The 23,579-nt window shown below is 62.0% G+C and overlaps 2 protein-coding genes across 5 annotated transcripts; both read left to right on the forward strand.

Annotated features, from left to right (window-relative positions):
• The first annotated feature begins 1,413 nt into the window (after positions 1-1,413).
• On the forward strand, positions 1,414-10,558 carry LOC123587258 (septin-5). 4 transcript variants are annotated; one of them, XM_045456794.1, is made up of 12 exons: positions 1,823-1,966; positions 2,101-2,111; positions 6,523-6,619; positions 6,726-6,812; positions 7,086-7,209; positions 7,297-7,431; positions 7,628-7,745; positions 7,859-7,960; positions 8,763-8,859; positions 8,946-9,081; positions 9,318-9,420; positions 9,522-10,558. In XM_045456794.1, the coding sequence occupies exons 1-12, from the start codon at positions 1,924-1,926 to the stop codon at positions 9,576-9,578; spliced, it is 1,110 nt and encodes a 369-aa protein (XP_045312750.1). In that variant the 5' UTR covers positions 1,823-1,923; the 3' UTR covers positions 9,579-10,558. The 4 variants fall into 4 exon arrangements, with proteins under 4 accessions (XP_045312751.1, XP_045312750.1, XP_045312748.1 ...); XM_045456795.1 differs by lacking the exons at positions 1,823-1,966; positions 6,523-6,619 and adding an exon at positions 1,414-1,436; XM_045456792.1 differs by lacking the exons at positions 1,823-1,966; positions 2,101-2,111 and adding an exon at positions 3,103-3,381.
• A 127-nt stretch (positions 10,559-10,685) lies between these two features.
• Positions 10,686-11,974, forward strand: LOC123587259 (platelet glycoprotein Ib beta chain). The gene is made up of 2 exons (XM_045456796.1): positions 10,686-10,825; positions 11,086-11,974. The coding sequence occupies exons 1-2, from the start codon at positions 10,816-10,818 to the stop codon at positions 11,694-11,696; spliced, it is 621 nt and encodes a 206-aa protein (XP_045312752.1). The 5' UTR covers positions 10,686-10,815; the 3' UTR covers positions 11,697-11,974.
• Positions 11,975-23,579: the final 11,605 nt, after the last annotated feature.

A 23,579-nucleotide genomic window follows, 5' to 3' on the forward strand; every position in this document is an offset into this window, starting at 1 on the left:
CGGGAGACGGGCAGAGAGAGAGGGGGAGAGTGAGAATCCCAAGCAGGCTCCATGCTGTCAGCACAGAGCCCAAACCCGTGAGATCACAACCTGAGCCAAAATCAAGAGTTGGACGCTTAACCGACTGGGCCACCTGGACACCCCTCATTTCACTACAAACATCTTTAAAAGTTTTTTTTTTTTAATGTTTATTTATTTTTGAGAGAGACAGAGACAGAATACAAGTGGGGGAGGGGTAGAGAGTGAGGGAGACACAGAATCCAAAGCAGGCTCCGGGCTCTGAGCTGTTAGCACAGAGCCCAGCACGGGGTTCGAACGCACAGACCAAGAGATCATGACCTGAGCTGAAGTCGGACGCTTAACCTACTGAGCTACCCTGGTACCCCTCCACTACAAACATCTTAATGTGTTTGGTTACCAGCAGCTGCAGCCGGCTCCAATGAGGTATCATGTACTGTATGAGATATACGACAAATTCTGAATTCCAAACACATCTGGCCCTGAGGCTTTGGATGAGGGGTCTGAGCGGTGGAGTGTCCCCACACTGGTCACAGCTCTGGACTACATGGAGGTCCCAGTGGAGGGGGAAATGGGCGTTTGCCACAGAATTTTGCAGAGCAATGCTGCTGCTTACATGGCTTTTTCACTTTCTGAGCAAACAACTCTGTGCTAGGTGCTGGTGATTCAGAGATGGAGGAGGACCAAGGGGCACACAAGGGGCTAGGGAGAAAGGAGCGCTTCCTGAGTGTGGAAGGTACAGCAGGCCATTTCCTCCTAAGGGGGCTGTCATTGGGGGAGCTGGTGACCACAGGTCTGCCTGTCCTTTCTGTGGGACCGAAGACTCCAGATATGACATCTGAGAGCACTCCAGGGAAGCCAAAGGTACTTGGGAGTGTGATAGTGACGGAAGACGGGAGGCACTCATGCCTGAGAATCTTGCCAATCACTGAAGGTCTGGGGCCTCAGTTTCCCCATCTGTAAATGGGGTGCAGGCCCTGGCCCTGCCTTCAGTGCCACTGACTGGCCTCTAGCACAGGAGGCCGAGATCTCCCTGCCCCCCTTCTCAGGGTGGTAGCAGTTCTGGCTGCCATCTGCAGAGCAGAGGGTGTACAGCTGGGGTGGGGAGTGGGGGAGCAGGCAGGCTTGAGGTCGGTCCGTCCTGTCCCAGATGTCAGCTCGGTTACTCTTTAGAAATAATCCCAGAAAATAAGCCAGAAAAAGAGAAGAGGGACAACGGCCCAGGGGCTTGGACTTTGCAGCTTGCCTAGGTGTCTCCTCCCAGAGCGGATGTGCACAGCACTGAACAGGCTGCAGGAGGGAAGCTGGGGCACCGGCCCTGCGCCGGGCATCCGGCCGGCCGTGGGGTGACCATCACCTATCCTGCTGTGGCCAGGAGCAGGACTCCACAGGCCAGCACCTCCATCGTCCATGGTGAGGTGAGGAGCGGCTGGCAGGAGGCCGCCAGTCCCTGGGGGGCAAGGTCTTACGGAAGAGCCACACGTTGGGAAGGTCAGAGGCTGAGGCACCGACTGGGGTCCCTCGAGAGCGAGGCAGGCAGAGTCCAGGCCTGGGCATGGGAGACGCGAGGTGTGGCGGGAGTCGGGCAGCCGCCTTGCCGTGGGCTGGGGCATCGTGGGCGTCGCCGGGTTCCCGGGGCGCTGGCCTGCGGCTGTGAGCGAGGGCGTCGCCCGGAGGCGGCGGGCGCGGGGCCGTTGGGGGGCGCCTGGGTCCCCGCCCCCGCCGGCCGCGCCGGGTCGTGCGTGGGCGCGGCGGGCGCCGATTGGCTGGCGGGCGCGCGGGCGGGGCGGGCGGCGGCGGCGCGGAGGGGCCGGTCACCCCGCAGCCTGGCCTCGGCCTCCGCCGCTCTTCGCCGCGCCCCGCCCGCGCGCCCGCCGCCGCCCGTCCCCCCCGCCGGCGGCCACCATGAGCACAGGCCTGCGGTACAAGAGCAAGCTGGCGACTCCAGGTGAGCCCGGCGCCTGCCCGCGCGCCCGCGCGCGCCTTTGTCCCCGCCGCCCGCCCGCCTCTCACCGTGTCTTTCCGTCTCTCCCCCGCCCGCCGGCCCTGGACCCGGACCTCGACCCGACCCCGACCCCGCAGAGGACAAGCAGGTACGTGCGCGCCGCCGCTCCCCCCGCGGCCGGCTGTCACCCATTGTGCCACCAACGCCGCCGGCGCCCAGGCGCGACCCCGCCCCCGCCGGCCGTCATCCCGCCCTGTCGCGATAACCGATTGTCAGCTGGGGCAGTGCCGCCTCGCCAGGGGCTACAGAGGGGAGGAGTGGGCACTGGGCCCCTGGGGGCCTGACCCCTGACCCCTACAGCAGGGGTGCCCCTCCCAGAATGGGGGGATGGGCCGGATGTCTCCCAGTGGTCCAGTGCCAGTGTATCTTCCCTGAACTGGCCTTAGGCCTCGTGCTGGGGGTCCTGAGTGAGGCCACCGTCACCGCAGGCCACAGGCTAGGGGAGGGGTCTGTATCCACCAGCCAGCACCTAGACCCTAAGCAGCCCCACCCCACTCCTGTGCATCTTATGTCTCTTCTCCCCACACACCAATTTGAGTGGGCTGATCTGTGGCCAGACCTCTTCCCCAGACTGGGAGCCTCTAAGGCCTGGTCTGAGTCATCCCTGTGCCCAGAATGGGTCTTCCAACCTAGTGGGTACAAATAGGCTTGTGGCCTCCCACAGGGGCTGGCCTGGCCCCCACTCAGGGAATGCAGGACATGACAGGAGGCTGACCTGGGCACCCACTGTGAAACCCAGCTGAGGCTGGGGTTAAACAGAGCTGGGAGATCCTGAGAGTGGGGTGGGGGTGGGTAACCAGATGGGCAGGGGGCTCTGGGGCCCTGCTGGAGGCCTTTCTGGCTTGAGCTCAGTCACGTTGAGGGATTTTCTTGGCCTAACTCTGGCACCAAGGTGGCCTTGGCACTCCTCGTCAGAGATAGGAATTCACACAGTGGGTAGGTGCTGGGTAGAACCCCGAAGTCCTGGCCCAGGGTGCGGCCCAGCAGGTGGGGTGGGGGCTGGGAGTCACTGGCTGCCAGGTGCCAGTCTCCTGGCAGGGACACGCCCCACCCTGGGACAGGTGAGGCTCTTGGGGAGGGGCCCCTCAACCTCAACCTGCTGGCAAGGGCCTCTCCAGGGAGCCCGGGCCAGGAGCTGTCTTCCTATCAAGGCGGGTCAGACAATGCCTGAGACGCAGGGACACATGCTGCCAGGCTATTGTTTGAAGGAGAGAGAGAGAAGGCCCGGGAGACCAGCCCCCACAGCTTCTCCAGGGCCTTGGAGTTACTGGGCCAGGCAGCTGCTGCCTAGCACCAACAGGGACTCCCTCCTGCTGAGGTGTGAGCCCCATCAGGCCTGTGTCTGCCCATCCTTCAAAGTCAGTTAGGAGCCAGCCTCACCTGTCCCCTACCCCTCAGACCAGAGGGAGAGGGCACCATGCAGGTGGAGGGGGAGCCCCAGGAACAAAGCCAAGGAGCCAGGTCTTTGGGACAGGGTCCCCGAGGATCGGGGGGGGGGAGCTGGAAGAATATGGTAGTTTCACCGTTAATATTGTTTGGTGTTGGTGAGCTATCCACACTATGAAAGAGGGTGGGGGGTGCTCTGGAGGCCCTCCGTGCCCCCATCCTCTGGCCCCCACCTTGTCTCAGGCAGTGATGGGGGCTCTATTGGCTCTGGTGGCTGCTTCCAGAGCTGACTCCAGTGATTCTAAGAATGGAAATGCCTCGAGAGTCTCAGGCACCGGGAGGAGGTGGGCGCAGCTGTGTCTACAGCTCAGGAAGCCCTGAGAAATATTTGTTGTACTTCATGGGCCAGAGAGAGGGGGTGGCAGGGCCCCTTCCCTGGAGCTCCCCCAGGGAATCCACAGGCCCTATCTGGGTGAGTTTGTGTGCAGGGGCAGGAGCTGGGAGTAAGACCCTTTCCCTCCTGACATGTCACCCTCCTGACTCTTGCCCTTCTGACCTGGGCCTCCCCAGAGGCTGTGCCTTATCAGTGGAGAAACTGAGGCAGTCTGAGAGTGACAAGCTCCATTAGACACCCAGCTGTGAAGTGCTAAGGCGTAGACCCAGGTGTGTCTGTCTTGAAGATGCCCTGAGCCTGAGATGCCAGCCTGTCTGGCTGGGGGGCTAGGCTGAGGGGCTGTGTCGCTAGTGGACCTACAGGTGGAGATTGGGTGGGACTTGGCCCAGACACTTCCTACAGGTCCACATGGCAGAGGGCTGGGGCCAGTGTGGAGGCTTTCTCGGGGCAAGGACTGCGGGCCCAGTTGGGAGAGCTGAGGGAGGTGCCCTGTGGCTTCCCCCTGCTCTCTTCTGGATGAAAGACTCTCCTGTTCCCAGCTGTGGGCCCACCCCTCCTCCCCAGGTGCCAGGGGCCTCCAGGCCCCACAGCAGCATCATGAGCCTGGACAAATGGACAGAGGCCCCTCAACCAGGGGAGCCAAGAAGGGAGAACCAGGGTGGGGAAGAGCTGGGGGGCCGCCTATCCCCACTGATATACAGTCCAAGAAGTATGTCTGTTCTTATTGCAGCTCCTTTCCAAGCCTCCCTCCTGCCTGGTTGTCTGGTTCCGATTCTGGTGGGGTCCTGAAGAGAGGGGTGAGGAAGGGTTTGGTGCCCAGGAGAGGCCTGTGGCCCCTGGGGTGGTCACAGAGGGTGAGAGGTATACCGGCTTGAGCTTTCCAGCCCTCGTGGGTCCGTCTTGTGGATCAGAGCAGGCGAGGAGGCTGACAGGGAGACAAATGATGGGGAGGGGGTAAGTTCACTCTACACACCACCCCCCCACTTTGGCTGGCAGAAGTGGTCTGGGGGCAGCTGTGGCCAGTGCTGGCTGGCTGCAGCTTCCAAGTTTCCCGGAGGTAGGGTGGGTAGGCCTCTGGTGCTCTAACTGAGCACTTGAGCCCCTTCAAGCCCGGGCGAAGGGGAGGTGGGTCCAGGCTGGGGAGGTGGGCTCTGCCCCCTCCCAGTTCCCACGTGTCTGGAAGGGCCACACCAGTCCAGAACCCTCCTGCTCCCATCACACACACATAACATACGAGGGGGGAGGGAGCGTACAAGGAGGGGTGTGGCCGTGGATAGTTAGGACTCCGCGACACCGCCGGGAGGTTTCCGGGCCAATTCTACGAGGAGAGAAGGAGTGAGAGGGGCCGCTTCCCGCGTGGGTGCGCATAGGTCCCGGGAGCGTTCTCCCGGCGCCCTCTGGCGGGTGAAAGCCGCGCTGCACCTGGAGGGGGCGAGACGCGGGGCGGCCACAAACCCCGCCCCCTAGGGCCCTTAGGTGGGCCCTGGCTTCCCCACCCTCCCACCCGGGTGGTCGAGACGCCCGGACAGAAGCCACCCGTCCGGCAGCGGGACTCCGCCTCCGTGCCTATGCGCGCCTATGCTGGGCCCTGCCCTCCGAAGCAGCTTTCCGGTGGCTCCGCCCGCGGCCCAATTTCCAAGAGACTGTTTCCCGGCGACCGTGCGGGTGGGGCGGTCTTGTTCCCCGCCCGCCCCGCCTGCCAGCGCCCGCGAGGCCCCGCCTCTGGTTCGGTGCGGGAGCCGGGCCGGCCTGTGGCTGAGACCGCGCGCGCGGCTCGGGGCGGGTCCGCATTGGCAGAGGCATGGCCCGCGTGGCCTCTGGGGTCAGCCACACCGCGGGTGGGCAACGTCCCTTCTCTGGGCCTCAATTCCCGCGTCTGTAAAACGGGGGCGAGAACAGAGCTTCAGGGCAGTACCGCCTGTAAGTCCCTCCTGAAAGCCCTGCCCCTGTGGGTCTGACCCGGTCTGGGGTCCAAACGCAGCGATGGACTCTCTGGCAGCGCCCCAGGATCGCCTGGTGGAGCAGCTGCTGTCACCGCGGACCCAGGCCCAGAGGCGGCTCAAGGTGTGTGTGGAGAGGGGAGTGGAATGTGGGTCAGCGTGTGTGTGCCTGCCAGGTCCCGGTCCCAAGGGCTCTGGGACGTGACAGGGACTGGCAAGGCCAGGGTCCACCTGACTGGGCGCTGGGACCCCGAGGGTGGGGGAGGCTCGGTGCCGCTGTCTATAAATAGCCTTTGCTCCGCCTTGGTAGCAGCAGCCAGCCACCCCCGCGGCTGGATGGTGGCCAGATGGGGCCTCCCACCCCCTGGTACACTCAGGAGGGGTGAGTATTGAGGCCAGGGGGCTTCTCCCGCCTATGGAGGGCCTTGGATGTGTGTGAGGGGTCTGGGTCCTGGTGCCCTCTGCCCACCGCCCAAGGTAGGACCCAGCCTAGGCCTGCTGCAGCCAGGCATCCTAAACTCTACACACACAGACACATTCTCAGGTCCCTGCAAGGCCCCTCACTGAGGCGGGGGCAAGGATGCCTGTCACCCCCTTACCTGCCTTCCCAGCTCCAGGCCTTTGCTCACAGGCCCTCACCCCATTTCTGCCATTGAAACTCCCCACACAGAGGACTCTGCCCTCTGCTGCCTCCATGTCTGAGCCGGGTAGGGAACGGGGCATCGGACTGCCCCAGGAATCCAAGCCTGCGCCTGACTTGCCCTGCCCCTGCCCCCCAGGATATCGACAAGCAGTACGTGGGCTTCGCCACACTGCCCAATCAGGTGCACCGGAAGTCTGTGAAGAAGGGCTTCGATTTCACGCTTATGGTGGCGGGTGAGTGGGCTGGACTCCCAGGTGGGGTGGCTTGGGCCATAGCCAGCTAGGCTTTGTCAGAGGGGTCCCAGACTTAACCTGACTCTTTCACTGTACCTGCTGGCAGGTGAGTCGGGCCTGGGGAAGTCCACGCTGGTCCACAGCCTCTTCCTGACCGACTTGTACAAGGACCGGAAGCTGCTGAGTGCCGAGGGTGAGTGGGCCCTATGCAGCCCTGGCATTGGTTCCCCATCCTCTGCTGTGTGACCCTTCAAAGGGGTCCCTTCTGGGTCCAGACCCTGCTCCTCTCTCCCCACAGCGTGGGTCTCTCCTGTTCAGGGTCCGGGAGGAGTGGCCCAGACCACAGTCAGGCCATGAGGCCAGGGCTAAATGCTAGAATGGATGAGAACAAGGGTCCTGGCTGCCCAGTGGGGGTGGGGTCTGAGAGTTGGAGAGACCCCTGCAAACGATGCCCCGACACCCACAGAGCGCATCAGCCAAACGGTAGAGATCCTGAAGCACACGGTGGACATTGAGGAGAAGGGGGTCAAGCTGAAGCTCACCATTGTAGACACACCGGGCTTCGGGGATGCTGTCAACAACTCTGAGTGGTGAGGAAAGCCTGGCTGGGGAACAGTCTGTGCCTAGGCTGATCCAGTGTCCCCTCTGGCCTCACCGACCCTCCTGCCTACCTGCAGCTGGAAGCCCATCACCGACTATGTGGACCAGCAGTTTGAGCAGTATTTTCGTGACGAGAGTGGCCTCAACCGCAAGAACATCCAAGACAACCGTGTGCACTGCTGCCTCTACTTCATCTCCCCTTTTGGACACGGGTGCGTGAATGTCCTGGGAACAGGCTCAGGGTGGGGGGTGGGACCCGCCTCCATGGTTCCCCGTTGGCTGCACCCGTCACTGCTTATCTTCTGCCTGTGCCCTCACAACCATGCCCTCCCTGAGCCCATCCCACCCTCTCTCTGTGCCCCCACCACCCCCACCATGCCCCTCTCCACCCCTGGATGCTCTCTGCAGGCTGCGGCCAGTGGATGTGGGTTTCATGAAGGCTCTGCATGAGAAGGTGAACATTGTGCCCCTCATCGCCAAAGCTGACTGTCTCGTCCCCAGCGAGATCCGGAAGCTGAAGGAGCGGGTGAGCCTGGCATCTGGGCCTGGGCTAAGTCTCCAGGACCCAGAACACCAAGTGCGCACCTGGCCCCGGGTCCCTGGCCAGCCTCAAATCTGACAGCCCTTGCCCCACCACAGATCCGGGAGGAGATTGACAAGTTTGGGATCCACGTGTACCAGTTCCCTGAATGTGACTCTGACGAGGATGAGGACTTCAAGCAGCAGGATCGGGAACTGAAGGTGAGCGGCCTGGGGTGGCAGAGGAGGGAACTGGAGGTCAGTTTACATGGCACCAAGCATCCAGGTCCAACCCGGTGGGGGAAAGAGTCTTTTGTCTGGGCAGTAGAGCCCCTCCACCTGGGGTGGGGCGGGGGGTGGGGGTGGGGTACAGTCACTCATGTCCCCACTGGCTTGTGCAGTTTGGGCCCCGTGTGGTTAGTGTGTCATGGAGCACTTGCCAGGACCCAAAGGCACAGTCCTGGCCAGGCCTCCACCCTGACCCTGCTCCTCAGTCTTCTTCCAATGGGTCACGAGCAGAAGGGTCTGGCCTGATGGCCACAAGCCTGTGTGTGCCCTGGCTCCCGGAATTCTGAGCTCCAGAGGGTGGTTGTGGCTTTGGGTGCCCCGGGATCTAGAGTGGCAATAACCAAGCCTAAGGCACGGGATAGGCAGCCACGGGACCAAGAGCAGGGTGGAGCCCTTGGCCCCAGCCTAAGTCAGCATCAGTAACAGGAGGCAGGGGCTCAGCTCTGGGGAGGGAGGGATGGCGATGGTAGCTGAATGGAGCAGTTCCTGATGGGGGATGGTGTCAGAAGGGGAGGATATGCCTAGCTGGGCACATACCCTGTGCCACGGGTATAAGCCATGCCAGCTCTGGCTTCAGAGAGGCCACAAGGGTTGTGCAACCCCAGGATCTCTTTGGGGAGGGGCTGTTGATAGTGATACTGGAGGAGCGACCAGGTGCCGAGTGCCCATGTCCCTTCAGCCACTAAGCCCATACTCACACTAACTGGGCGCGAGCCCTTGTACCTGCCCTTCCCAGGAGAGTGCGCCCTTCGCGGTTATCGGCAGCAACACAGTGGTGGAGGCCAAGGGGCAGCGGGTCCGGGGGCGACTGTACCCCTGGGGGATCGTGGAGGGTGAGTTCAGGCATGGGGTGCGACAGAGGGAGTGGGGTGGCTCCCCCGGGGCCTGCACCCACCCAACACCCGCTCTTGCCCCACAGTGGAGAACCAGGCACACTGCGACTTTGTGAAGCTTCGCAACATGCTGATCCGCACACACATGCATGATCTCAAGGATGTGACATGCGACGTGCACTATGAGAACTATCGCGCGCACTGCATCCAGCAGATGACCAGGTGCGCAGCTCTGACCCGGACCTGGATCGTGCACCTCATGTTCCCAGCCAAGGCTCCCTAACAGAGGGCTGATCCTTGCTGCCTTCCCAGATCTGAACTTTGCCCCGACTCCCAAGTAGGCCCCCCACCCTGCACCTTGTCTTCCCAGAGCCGACCCAATGGTGTGGGAGCTCAGGAGGGCAGAGCCTCGGTAGTGTTGGGGGTCAGACAAACTGTCCTTCTTGTCCACCCCACAGCAAACTGACCCAGGACAGCCGCATGGAGAGCCCCATCCCCATCCTACCACTGCCTACCCCGGATGCTGAGACAGAAAAGCTCATCAGGATGAAGGATGAGGAGGTTAGTGGGGCCACAGGGGAGGAGAAGGGGTGGGGGCGGGGGTCCAGCCCCTCCTATCACGTTTGTCACTCTACCTTCTGCTGTTCCCATCTCACCTCCAGCTAAGGCGCATGCAGGAGATGCTGCAGAAGATGAAGCAGCAGATGCAGGACCAGTGACCCCTACCCAGCCCCACATTGCCATGGATATACTGCCAGTTTCCAGGCTGGCCCTTCCCGTCCCTGGACCCCAACTGGCCTGGACTCCACCCTGGAATAATCAGGATGTCCAACAGGCCTGGGCACAACCCCAGTCCCGGAGTGGTCCAGACCAGGACTGTTCCCGACTATTCCCAACCTGACCCAGAGATGCAGGCTCATAGCCCCCAAACAACCCTAATTTATTCTCAGCACCAGTCCCTCCCCTTATTTGTATCTGCTTCCAAGGGGCCTGGACAGCAGCCCCCGCAGCTGGCCCTCTTTGGCCTCGGGGGAACAGGAGCTAATTTGGGCCATGACTTTTGAGATCTACCCCTGCCCCAGAAGGTCATGAACTCCGACTCCAGGCCCTACTCAGGTAGGGGGGTAAAACAAGGCAGAATAGGGGAGCAGATCCTCGGCATCCCAGGTCTATTTCTCCACCCCAGTGCCACAGAGTGGACGTGGGAACCCTCGTGTGCCCCCTCCCTCGGGCCACCCAGCTTACGCTGAGGCCTCACTTTGTGCCGAGGTGGGCCAGTCCTTCCCTACCTCCTCACCCCTCACTGGGTAGCTCAGTGGCAGGTTGGGCAACAGAAGCGCTTAGGATCCCTCCAGACCCAAGCAGAGCAGCTGGCTGCAGGCAAGGATCTCCCGGGGCTGGTGGGGCAGGGACGCCTGCAATTGCCCAAACTCCTCATCTAGGGCTGTGGCCTGGCCTGAGGGCTCCAGGAACAGTGGGTGCTGGGCAACCTGGGAACCCCCCACCCCTAGACTGCCATTCCCTGCCTGTGGCTGGAGGTCCTTTCTCCCCAGCAGCACTGTTGCCCTGGGTTGCCTAGTCCATCCCTCCCCCACCCCCAGCATGATACCTTCCGCCCCAATCCCAGTCTCCAGTTTTGTTCAGTTGTGAATGCTGCATCCTGTCCTGGTGACAGGAGAACAATGTTGGTGAAGTCGCAGCGGTGTCCGAGTGATCCGTGCTCCCCTGCGTTGGTGGGGGGCGGAAGCCCCGGTAGCGTGAGAGCCCTGGTGATAGCGCTCTATCTGGGGCCGCAGCGTCTGTCTACTGGGCCTCCGGGTTATTTCTGGCGGGTGGCAGCGCTGTGGTCGGTTTGGCCGGGGTGCTGGGGCCTGGCAGGGGCGGGGCGGCATTATCACTTGGCTCTCCAGCCAACGCTTAGAGCTCCAGAACAAGCCAGGTCACCATCCTCTCGCCATGGGCTCCGGTGAGTTTGGGGTCAGGCAGGCCCGGGACTGCGCTCCTTGAGCAGAGTCGGGTTGGGAGGCGCTGCAGTCATCTGGGCTGCAGTAGGGGGATTTAGGGCGGACTTCCAGTCAGCGCGCGGATGGTCGAGGTGGAGAGGCTTTCGGGTAAGGCGGGGCTCGGGTCTCCGGGGCCCGGGCCGGGCCCAGCGCCCTGGGGTGTACAGGGACCCGCTCAGGTGCCACACAGGCCACCAGGCTCACTGCGGCGCTTCCCTTGCAGGGCCGCGCCGGGCGCTGAGCCTGCTGCTCCTGCTGCTAGCGCCGCCCAGCCGCCCAGTCGCGGGCTGCCCCGCGCCGTGTGGCTGTGCGGGGACGCGCGTGGATTGCGGGCGCCGCGGGCTGACATGGGCCTCGCTGCCCGCCGCCTTCCCGCCGGACACGACTGAACTGGTGCTGACTGGCAACAATCTGACGGCGCTGCCGCCGGGGCTGCTGGACTCGCTGCCCGTGCTGCGCGCCGCGCACCTGGGCGGCAACCCCTGGCGCTGCGACTGCCGCCTGGTGCCACTGCGCGCCTGGTTGGCCGGCCGGCCCGAGCGCGCGCCCTACCGCGACCTGCGCTGCGCCGCGCCCCCGGCGCTGCGAGGCCGCCTGCTGCCGTACCTGGCGGAAGACGAGCTGCGCGCCGCCTGTGCGCCGGGCGCGCTCTGCTGGGGGGCCCTGGCAGCGCAGCTCCTGCTGCTCGGCCTCGGGCTCCTGCACGCGCTGCTGCTGCTGCTGCTGCTGTGTCGCCTGCGCCGGCTGCGCGCCCGCGCCCGCGCCGCGCACCCGTTGTCGCTGACCGCCCCGCTGGTGGCGGAGACGGCCGGAGCCAGCGAGTTCTACGAGTAGTCCTGAGAGGAGCTGAGCGACGCGGGCGTGCCAGCCCGACAGGACCCTGCTCCAAGGAGCCCTCGCCCTGACCCGGACCGGGGCTCGTCCTCCGCCTGGGCACAGTCTTCCAGTCCCCACCACCCCCCTGCGGGCCCCGGGCCACACGCGCCTCTCTGCAGCGAGGCGAGCCAAAGCCCAGGACGCTTAGGCGGGTCAAGGGGGTGAGCTGCAGCCCAGCCCCTGCGAGGTTCCCCACACCAAACTCCAGTGCAGAATAAACCCTTCTCCCAATCTGACTGGTCTCTGTGCCCCCACCACCCGGAAATTCCCCTCCCAAACCACAGGACAAGCCCTAGGAGGTGATTCAAGGGGGATGCATCACATCTTCCTACACCCAACACGGGATCAGTGACTCTCCCAGACCACTCACTTTCAAAGGAGTTCAAGTGGAAGGCACAGAAGAACTCAGACAGTGACCACATTATAGGGTAGTGAAGACATTGTGGGGACAGTGAAAACAGTGTTGAGACAGTGAGGACACTGAGGGGCAGTGAGGACACGGGGACGGTGAGGATACTGGACAGTGAAGACAGTGGGGACATCGAGGGCACTGCAGGACAGTGTGGTTGAGAGAAAGAGGATGTTTGGAGTTGGGGTCTCTGGGGGTCAGTGAGGGGCCGTGAGGAGGCTCTGAGGACTGTTGTGAGCGTGGATGAGCAGATTTCAGGGCAGTCAGGGATGGGTCAGGGTGGTGAGAATAATCTGATGACCCACCTGGAACTCCCTGGGCATCTGAATTAGAAGCTCAGCCTCTGGAGGACAGGTGAGGCAGGTCCCTGCAGGGTTGAGTGGGTACCAGGGAGTTGCACAGTGTCTGGAATCATGTTCTGCACTTGACCACCACTTCCCGTGGGAAGGTGCCTCTGACCGCTCGGACCAGCCTTGGTCCCTAGTCTCCCCTATCCCACCCCTGAACTCAGGCTGAGCAGCCAGGGCCTGGGACTCCTCCAGGGTGCCCCACTGTGGCACAAGCTGCTAACAAGGGACCCAGGGTGCCCAAATGAAGGGCTGACACTTTCCTCAATATTGGAGTCCCATTCCTGCCCTGGGTGGGGCCTCCACCTGGCTGGCCCTGTAAACAATGAAGGCCACTCTTCATGGACCCAAACAGGACCCTGACAAGAAGCCTCAGGCCTGGGCCTGGGGCGCCTGGCACAGGAAGGCGCTGGCCCCCATTGACCGGGTCGGGGAGGCTGCCGCTGACATGGCCTTTGTCCCAGTCTTTGTGGGACAAGATGGATGGCCCTCCGGTTGGGCTGATGCTATCTCAGGGCTGCCGGTCAGACGTGAGGCAGGAGCCACCCCCTCCTTTGTGGGCAGGTGCGGGGCATCCGGCCCATTGTGGGCTGTGGCTGACTGTCCAGCCGTCCATCCGGCCTTATCACTACATCAGGGATGGCCCCTTTTGTACAAATGAACTGCCACCCCCCCCCCGCCCCCGCACACACACACCCTCAGGGATGGCCCAGCACACCCAGAGCCCCTGGTGGGGGTCAGAGGTAATAGTCTTTGTCACAGTAAGGTACACAGGCAGCCTAACTCAGTCCCAGCATGGTACAGGGAGGGGATGTTCCCCCTCACTTTCCAGAGGAGGAAACCAGATGCCAGAGAGGGGTCTTCCTGCTGGGCCTGAGCTTTCTCCACGCTGCACTGGAAGCAGAGCCCCTAGGACTCCTCTCTTACTCCTCACTGAGGCCTTCAGGGAACAAATGTAGGGCTCAGGAGAAAATGGCCTGGGGGTCTTAGGTGACCCCAAGCTAAGAGAAGGAAGCCTCCTGGGCTGTGAGCCCAGGCTCCAGCAGACACTATGGGGAGGGGTCAGCAGGAGCCCAGGCCCACTGCCCACAAGTTTGAGGGCTTCTGGGCTGAGTCCCTCTGAGAGGGTGGGCACAAGGAACCCTGAGAGCCCGGAGCTGCAGAAGCAGCTGGAGCTCCTCTGATGTAGGAAAGAGGCTGGTGTCACAGTCTGGTCAGACCTGAGGAAGAACTTCCTTACTCCCTGGTAAATAGGGCAGCTGAATTCCATGGTTCCTCCTAGACTCTCTCTCTCTTTTGTCAGTTCTCCGTGGTTTAGATTGGCTTCTGCCCAAGGTACTGACCACAGAGGGTGCTGGCCTGGCCTCCCTGGCGAATCTTTTCCGGGCTGCCTGGGAGTCCCCGGTCCCAACTTGTGACCCTGAGCTGACCCTCCATGCACTGACCCTGGGGCCTCCAAGGAGTGAGTGTGGGGAAGTGGATGGTCCCAGCTCAGCGGCCCTGAATGGCCCTGTGCAGGGAGGGGGAATGTACACCTCTACCCCCACCTCAAGGGCCTGCCATGCCCCTCCCCCCAGCGTGGTCCTCCATCTAATGGACACCACACCTGCCCCAGGGGCCCTTCCTTCCCCACTGACAGCCTGGTCCTCTCTGCGGTTTCAGGCTCCTTCTCCTTCCAGATGGGAACAAAACGGTGGCCACTCAAGGCACTACGCATCCCCCCACACCTGCAGCCCCCAAGCTGTCTGATTCAGGGTCCTTTGCCCTACAGCCCAGGGGTCCTCTGACCACATCACTGCCCACCCCCAGCCTCTCTGAACAAGCCCCGGCAGGGCCAGACGGCATTCCTGGGACAGATACAGCCGTGACCTCCCTCTGGCAATCTTCGTGTCCTTGTCTGTGAAATGGGTTGCGGCCTCGGCTGAGGACCTCCCGCCCCCAAATCGGCATCCGGTTCTCCCCTCACGCGCCGCGACCCGAATGAGCCACCAGAGGGCGCTCGTGGTCTGCGGAAAACCCCCCACGTGGGGCGAGGGCAGCCGAGGTGAGCCCTGGGCGTGCAGACAACCAGGGTCCGCAGAGGAACAGAGGCCAGGAGAGGACGGATTTGCCCAGGCTGGTGGGGGTGGATCGCCGAGACGGCGGACAGGTCGCACACCCCACGGGAACAGGGAAGGGTGCATCAAGTGGCAGCTGACAGGGAGGGGTGAGCGCGCCCCCTCTACACCCTTCCCCTCCTTTACCTTCCTCTCCCTTCCCCTCCCCGGGGTCGCTGACAGCTCATCAACAGGGAAGATAAGGGACTTCTTCTGCCAGGCGGAGGGAGTGTCAGCTCAGGTGCACCAGCCGCACTCCTGCCGCCTGTTTGTTCCCTAAACATATATTGGGCCCCTGCTTGTGTGCACCGAGGCGGGGCTGGAAGGAGCGGCTGCGTGGTGGCCGGTGGCGTGGAGGGCGACTAGAAGGAAGAAGCCGGTGGGGATGGTGGAATGGGAGCCCCCCAGGGGGAGTGGAACAGACGCTTCGCCACCTCCCGACCAACCTGGGGGCGAGGAGTGTGTGCGGGTCCTTCGTGGGCCCCCTCCTGCCTGGGGAGATGAAGGGGAGCCTGGGGAGGGGGGCGGCCCCTCGGTGGGCGGAGACTTGAGTGGGGCCCGCGTGGACGAGGCCCTGGGAAGGTCTGGGGGCCCCCGAAGCCCTGGCCACGTTGGGGTGGGGTGCACCCGCCGCCCAGACAGAGCAACAACATTGGGGTGGGTGGCGGGGCCCTGGGGGCCCATAGCTCACTGCACCGTCTGCGCCCACCCCCGGCGTTTCCGATGGAAGACAGGCAGCAGGCGATAAATCACCGGCTCCCACTCCCACCCACCCAGGCTGCCTCGGGGAAGGGGGGCTGCATGTGACAGAGACAGAGCCTGAGACAGAGACAGAGACAACCACAGAGAGAGACAAAGGCAGCTATGGCTGGCCAGCTGACACTGGCCAGGTCCTTTTGCTCAGGGTGTCTGGCCTCCCACCCCAAGATGCCCCCTCTATCAGGCCCATCTGGAAACCAGCTGAGAGCCACCCCACCCCAACCGACCCCCAACAGGGAGGAGGAAGAGGGAGGGAGCAAGGCCTTAGCAGCCATAACTCTGTCCACCCTGGAGAACCATAAATCAGCAGGGGGCTCTCGGGAAGCACTCGCCCCCTAGGCTGAGGGGGGCCTTTAGGGTCATTGGTCCTGGTGACTGGGCCTGGCCTTAGCTCTTGTGTCCCGCCCTCCTTAAACAGCCCCTGGGGTATCCCCCAGGCCTACCTCCGTTTTTCCCCAGCACAGTCACATGCCCAGAGCTGTCTACACCCAGGGCTGTCTACAATGGATGCAACACTCTCCTCGTCCTCACCTTCTCTGTGCACAGACAGGAAATGTCTGCAGAGGATGACGTCCTGTCCTATCAGGAGAACCCATGGGCTGGCCCTGCAGGGTCTGGGGATCAGCAGTCCTTCCCAGAGAAGCCTTCCCATGGGGATCTTCTCTGCCCCAGAGGAAACACGGTCTTTCCCTCCTTCTGTCCCGCTTTCCTGTCACCACCACCCCGCAGCGTGGTGAAGGCCAGCTGGACAAAGGGTGCTGGGAGATCGACCAGGTGGGGACCCCTCCATTACTGTGGACATCCCCTGGGGGGTCAGTACTCAGTGGGCAAAGCTTGAGAGAGCCCATGAAAATGTTCCCAAGACCTATGGAGTGTGCTCAGCACCCCCATTGCCCAGACCCCCAGTTCAGCCACTGGCCTCATGGATCCCTGGCCCAGGGGTCTGTCCTGCAGACAACCCCTCAGGGCTCTTGTGGCAGAAATAAGGCCACTTATACACAGGGAAACAAATGTCCACCATGAAATCCCTCAAAGAGCGGAGGGAGCGGGGACGGGAGCATCCCTCAGAGCTCTTGGAATTCTGTGCCTGAGAGAAACCCTGGTCCTCATCATGTGGATGATCCCCTTGACCCTCAGAACAAACCTGAGTGCCCCAGCCCCGGGACATCAAAAGCACTGACTGCTATGTCGAAGGCAGGTGGTGGGGAGGGCCTCCTGGGGATGTTCAGGCTGAGGGAGCAGCACTGTGCTGCCAGGAGACGCCTGTCAGGGGAGGGTACAGAGATTGCAGGGGCCAGAGGTGCCCTGGGCTCAGCCTGTAGGAGGGAGAGGGCAGAAGGGCCCCAGATGTGTAAGGGGAGCTGCCGTCCAGTCATTTGTTGGTTCTGAAGCATTCTTCCCAGCAGTGTGCCGTCCCATCTGGAGGCTACTGTCTGCATGGTCTGGGGGGGGGGGGGGGGGGGGCTTGGGATGCAGGTCCCTTGGACTCCAGCCTTCACCTATCAGAGGCTCCCACCCTCCTCACCCCTTGTCCTACTACAGGTGTCCTTGTGGGGAGGGCCTCACCTCACCCTGTTTAAGTGTGTTAGACAAATTGAGGGGCTCTCGGCCAGATAGACACTCATGTGGCAAGGGGTGGGGGACGGGAGGGCACCTTCAACAACAAGGACAGCCTGACTGGCTCTCTCCACCCACCCCAGTGCTGCTCTCCCTGCCTCTGTCCCAGTCACACAGGACCCTGGGATCATCCCCACAAGGTCACTGTGTCCCCAGTGGGGTAAAAAAAAAAACCCTTCAGAAGTAGCAGGGGCCTGGGGCATCTGGGTGGCTCAGTTGGTTAAACGTCTGACTCTTGCTTTTGGCTCAGGTCATGGTCTCACGGCTATGTCGGTTTGAGCCCCTTGTCAGGCTCTGCGCTGATGGGGTGGAGCTTGCTTGGATTCTCTCTCTCTGCCCTTCCCCCACTTGCACTGTCTCTGTATCTCTCAAAAGAAGTAAATAAACTTTAAAGAAAAAAAAAAGAAGTGAGAGGGGCTGGAAGGGAATCCTTCAAGCTTTGCCAGAGGGAACCCCTGGGGTTTGGGGGTATAGACCTCAGGGCAAGTAGAGGGTCCCCATGCTGCTTCTCTTGCCCGGGTGTGTGCATAGGCTTGGTGTGCCCATTCCCAAGAGGGAGACTATAGCCTGGGGCCAGGGGGCTGGGGAGGTGGGGGTGAGTGTCCGGGGCAGTGTGGGCCTCGCCCAGGTGATTGTGCCCCTGGGCCTCTAAAACTCCCAGGCTTGAGCAGGGCTTTGAGGAGGCCTATGGGAGGCCTAAAGGCCAAGCTCTGCTGTGCTTCTGCATGGAAATCTATGTTAATGTGACTTGTATTTAGGAGCTCACTTTTCTCTGTGCTTTGTTTATTTAAAGATGCTCTTGAAGGATTCCAGCCAGATACCGAGGAAAGGGCTTCTGTCTGGGCAGGGCTGCGGGGGGCGGGGAGGGGGGGCGGGCGCCCCTGACAGCCGCCTGTCCCAACACGCCTGCGCCCCTGTGTGCCCACTGAAGGTGCTCACCGTGTTCAAGTTGCCTCATCTCCTGCAAGAGTGCGTCTTGGGGGGCCACACCCGGGAAGACACCAATGACACAGACCAGAGCAGAGCCAGAGCCCATAGACAACGCCATCCTGAGATGTTCATGCAGGGGAGGAGTGGGGGAAGACCATTGGCTCTCTTTATAGGAAAAATGGGGACAGACTTGTTTGTGGGAGCCCTGGGTCTCTCCTGGCACAGAATGCCTCACCTGGGTACCCCTTGCTCCGGGGGTCCCTGGTGAGGGTCCCTATTTTATGAGTCTCTCTGCTGCAGATCCTTCATCTAGAGCCCCTGCTCTATAGGTCTCTTCTCTTTGGAGCCCTGGTATGGAATTTCTGGTGTAGGCGTCTCTGGTATGGGGGTCTCTCCTCTGGGGATCTCTGGTCTGAGGTCACTGTTTGGCAGGTCCCTGGTGTGGAGGTCTCTGGTCTCAGAGGTCCCGGATCGGTCCTCCAGGTGTCTGCTCTGCATCTGGAGGTCCCCAGTGTGGAGGGCAGTGATGTTGCCTGTCCTTATTTGGGGTACCATGGTTTTGCCATGGTGGTTTCCAGGATACCAGTCAGCCCCTTTGCCCCGGGCTGGGGATCCACCGCCACAGAAATCCTCCCGGGGGCCACACTCCTGACTCTCTTGTGGCAAGGCCAGCAAGATGAGTGTCTGGAGCATGAGTGAGTCCCCAGATCATCCACGGAAGGGTGTTGACAGCTAAGGCTGACCCACAGCCTCAATTCCATGAGAATCCTAAGTCCTTGCCAGACTTCAGTGATGCTGCTTTGAGTCCACCGGGGTCTTCCTGGAATCCTCTGTTTCCTGAAGCTTCCTGCTGCAGTCCCCGCGCCCCCACCCCCACCCCCACCCCTGCACTCTCAGGCTTGTGCTGCCGCACCTGGATTAGTCCCAGCAGGTAACTTTGGTTGGTGCCAGCAGAGCCTCGAGCCTAGAACTGCCCCACAGGGTCCTGGTGGACAAAGTGGGCAATGCTCGCATGGTCAGCAGGCCAGGCAGTGGGACTGTGAGGGGTCAAGGCTGTTATGGCCTCATTGCTTAGCACTGATGCCTGGGGTGTGTTCAGTGGCTGGCCTGTCAGGGCCATGGCTCCTGATTTCCCTGGGCCTCTGAGACAGGCCCCACACAGGACCGAGGCATCACCACCCAACCCTTGTTCCCACACATCCTGGTCTCCTGACACATCTATATCCTCCGTAGGCCAGCTGGTCCCCTGCTCTGTCTTTGCATCCTCACGCAGTGGGCCCTCCACCATGGCGCCCTGCGTGGGCTGTCTGGGGATAGTAGAGACCCTGCACACACACTCACACACGTATAAGCACACGTGCGTACACATGCACATGCACAAACATACATGCACACACAAACGTCCAGAGAGCCTTCCTTGTCTTTCCTTTCTCTGTGGGAATCAGGATGTGGGAGAAAGAGCACACCTCCAGGGTGGAAGCATGCATGCTTCTGGGTGACATGGCCACTGAGTGTCCCTGAGCATGCTGTGCCACCTTCAGATTCGTGCGTGTATATGCAGTCACACCAGTGTGTGTGTGTGTGTGCGCATGTGTGTTTGTGGGTATATCAAAGATGTACAGTTCCACCTCCCTTTATGAGTATGTCTGTCCCCACATACCCATTTGCATGCCTGTGTCCCCATACCCTCATGTCCACATCCCTGCACCTCTCGCATGCACGTGTCCTGTTGGCCTGCCATGCCCCCACATGCCCCCCGGCAGCCGCCCATCCCTGCCCGCCGCGCCATGTGTACACAGAGGCTTGTTTTCTCTGCCTTGCGGGCCAGGGGTGTGCTCGTAAATCGTGCAGTCGATGACACATTTATCCCTCAGGCGGCTGGCGGTGTGAATTTATGGCTGCCCCTCCCTCCTAGCCGAGGCAGGACAGGGGCCTGGACACCCCCGTAGGCAGGCACTTACAGGCCGCTCGGGCAGCTGAGTTTTCATGGGGCCACCAGGGCCAGGGCCGGCCAGGAGAAACTCAGGAGCACTCTCGAGTTCTTGCCTGCTCAGGAATCCTGCAATTTTAGGGAGCTCAAGGCAGACAAGAGGCCAAGAGGCTGGGTCAGCTCTGCCTGGGCAAGGCCTGGGGTGCAGGGGCTTCTAACCTGCTAGAGGCCGGGAGACCAAGAGCTGGACCTGACATCCAACTCTGCACCTCAGTCTTCCCACCTGTGAAATGGGACTGCAGCTTTAATATGCAAGACTGGAGGGGCTGCTTCCCTCGTGGTGGAGTCAGCCCACCCACTGCTTCAGGGCTTGTCGGAGGTATTGGAGGTATCGAGGGAAGACTTCGTGAAAGGGTGGGGACCTCGAAGACAGCTGGGGCTGCACACAGGGAGGGAGGAAGGGTGACCATGGAAAGTCAGGGCAAAGAGGGCCTCTCAGAGCACACCTGGCCTTCTCTGCTTTATAAAGATTGGGAAATGCCCAGCGAGGGGCAGGGCCTCAAGACCCCCGTTCCTATACCCCAGTGTGCAATGTGGGGTTCCCAGGTTCAGCACCCCCTCCTGGGACAGTCTCTTTTGTCCTGCAAAGACTAGTTATGGGGGAGGAGGACGGCCAGCTGGGTCAGACAGAGGAGATGATGGAGCAAGTGGGGTGCCACTGGGGCCACAGCCAGGGATGGGAGTCAGCCAGGGGTGAGAGGCCTGCCTGCCTCCACTCTGTCCGTCTGTCCGTCTGTGTGTGGGGTCGGGTCTCTAGGGTATGCTCTTGTCGGCTCTCATGCTCCCCCCTACCTCTAGTCCCCAGCCCTCCCTCGCTGCCCGCCTGTCAGGATGAGCGATGGCCGTGCCCCTCCCCGGGCCCTCGGCCCCAGGCCCGGTTCCCGCTCATTAGCCGCTGACACTGTTTGCTTTCCCGCCCGGGACGCCCACCCCCGTCACAGGCCATTTCTCCCGGCGCCCCCCACCCCCATGGGCCTGCCCGGGGGTCCAGGGTGCTGGGCAGGACCTGCATTCGGCTCCCAGAGTGATGGCCTGACGGAGCCCAGCCCCACCCTCACCTGCACACCCTAGAGGACGGGTCCTGCCACGTAGCAAAACCAGGCCACAGGACAAGCGGGACAGGGTCATGCCACCCAGGCTCGCTTTGTGGTGACACATAGGGTGGGTCTCTGGTGACAGGGGCAGGCTCCCTCTCCCATCTCTGTCTCTTTTTATCTCTTGCCTCTGTTTCTGTCTTTGTCTCTCTGGGTCTTGAACCCAGCCTCTCCCATGGAGCAACTACTGAGCCACCAGCCCTATGCAGAAAGCACATCCCTGACCTAGAGCCCCTGTCCTCACAAATAGCCCCAATGCACATCCTAGGTCAGTATGTGGGTCAGAGGGTGAATCTGTGATGCCAAGGCTGTGGGAGGAAGGAAGGGAGCAGGAGTACCCAGGGCAGAGATGAGGGTGCTTCTGGGGCCCATCATCCCAGCTCCAGAGGGGTCCAAGCAGGGGAGACTGTAGATGTCAGATTATGGGAGGTTTGGCACTGGCTCGGCCTCCAGAACACATTGGGGGTATGTTGGGGGCTGCAGGCACTCCTCCATCAGGCCAACCACTTGCTAATCCTCCACACCCCCTCTCCATACCCTCCCCCACCCCCAACCCCCACCCAGTGTGGCCACAGCTGGGCGGCATCAGGGCCTGCAGGCCGGTGGCAGCCAGTCCTTCACTTAAAAATGTGTTTGTGATTTTGGCGGCGGCGGGGCAGATAACGGTGACGAATGGCCCGCCTGCCCCACGGGGCCCCCAGCCCATCTGGTTTGACTTTGGCCTGTCGTAGGGTGCCCTTGGGCCCCTAGCCCTGCCCTCGGGCAGTACCCTCAGAGTAAAGCCCAGGGGCCCATGTGGACAGCCTCGGGCAGCCCGACGTACCTCTAACTTTTGCACACACCCATCCCTCTGCCCTCCAGTGTGTGTCCCCCCACTGTCATGGGCCTCCCATGGCTGTGCCCACTTGGGTCTACCCTATAACACTCGGGGCCTGCAAGCACTGAATGCTGGCTGGGGTCCATGTAGAGGCCATGGCCCAAACAGGCCCTCTTCCCCTCCATAGAATGAGGAGTAGTGGACGCCCCACCTGGAAGGCTGCAGGAGCCGGGGTGAGGGTGATGGAGTGGCCGCTACAGAGGGAAGGCAGGGTAACGAGGTGGGGCTTGGCTGAGCCTGTCCCTTCGGGCCGCGCATGTGGTCATCGTCAGGAGCAATTTCTGACAGGGCTCCCAACCCTCGTGCAGCCACTGCGGCCCCCAGACCATCGATTATCTGGTTGGAGAGCGGCTTCCGGGTCTGGCCCCAGGCTTGGCTGGGGGCCAGCGAGGTCGAGGCCGAGCCTCTTGGGTCCCAGCCCCTCCCACTCCCATTTTGGGGATTCTAGGGGTGGGAAGAAGGGCTGGGGGGGGGGGCGGCCCTCTGCCACCAGGGCCCTTGCTCCTCCCCTACAGCCCTCCCAGAGAGCACCCTGGGCTGGGTCTAAGTCCAGGCCAATGTCACCCTTGGAAGTAGGAGGATGTGTGGCCCGTCCACATGGGGCGTGGTCAGGGTCCACAAAGTTTGTGTGACCCGAGGGACATAGGCTCATGCATCGATCAGAGAACCTTCCGGAGACCTGCCTGCCCAGGTCACAGACATGGGTTACACCCACCTTCATGGACAAGATAAGGGAGGTGGGGGATTTGGAGACCCCTTGGCTCAACTCAGGGGCCTGGGAGGACAGAGAGGGACAGAGAGGGCATTCCAGGCCCCGGGAGCCTGCAGGCCTGAGGAAGAAGAGCTGGAGGTGGTGGGATCACTCTGAAAGGAACAGCCTGAACTGCTTGGTGACAGAGCTTCATCTTCAGGGCAACCCAGTCCCTACCCCTGTGGTGGGGACAGCTGGGGGAGGAGGGGAGGGGGAAGGGCAGCGCCATGTTGGGACCCCAGCCCCCCTTCCCTTGTGGCAGGAAAATCCCTCTCCCTCAGTGTCACATTGTTGAGACTTAACTTTGTTGAAATAAAAATTGGTCTTGGTATTAACTCGGCCTCGAGGATTTTCTCCGGGATCCAGGAGGCCGCAGAGGGGTCAGACGCCCATTCCCAGAGCCAGCAGCCAGCTTGGGTTTCAGGGGTGCCAACGACCTACTAATCCTCCTGGCCGTAACTCTCTGCCCTTTGTAGACACCTCACCTGGCTCCTTGGGGTTGTGGGAGAGCTGCTCTGGCCCCTGCCTCCTCTGGCCCCAGCCACGAAGCAGGACAGTGTGGACAGTGTGGATCTCAGGGGTCTGTACCTGGCCCCACCCCATTCCCCTCCCAAGACTGCCTCCAATCCCTCCCCCACTGCTCCGTGTCACTTGGCAGCCACGGTCGGCAGTCCACAGGACACTTCCACCCTTAAGGCTCTGCCACGGCCTCAGCCTCACAGTCTTTCTGGGTCTCAGTTTCCCCCACCTGCAAAATAGAAGACTTGCCCCAGCCAGGGTATGGGCGACCCTGAAAACAGATCTTCCAGGCCGTCAGACACTCAGCAGCAGCCAACACAGTGGTGACCCTTCTAAAGTATGTATGGCTGCGTCCGGAATCCTCTGAAGGGCCGGGCAGACACACAGATGTTCGATGGCTCAGCCACAGATAGAAATTGGCACCCCAGGGTGTGCATGGGGTGGGCAGAGGT

This window comes from Leopardus geoffroyi, chromosome D3 (genome assembly GCF_018350155.1).
Source record: "Leopardus geoffroyi isolate Oge1 chromosome D3, O.geoffroyi_Oge1_pat1.0, whole genome shotgun sequence".
Taxonomy (NCBI): Eukaryota; Metazoa; Chordata; class Mammalia; order Carnivora; family Felidae; genus Leopardus; species Leopardus geoffroyi.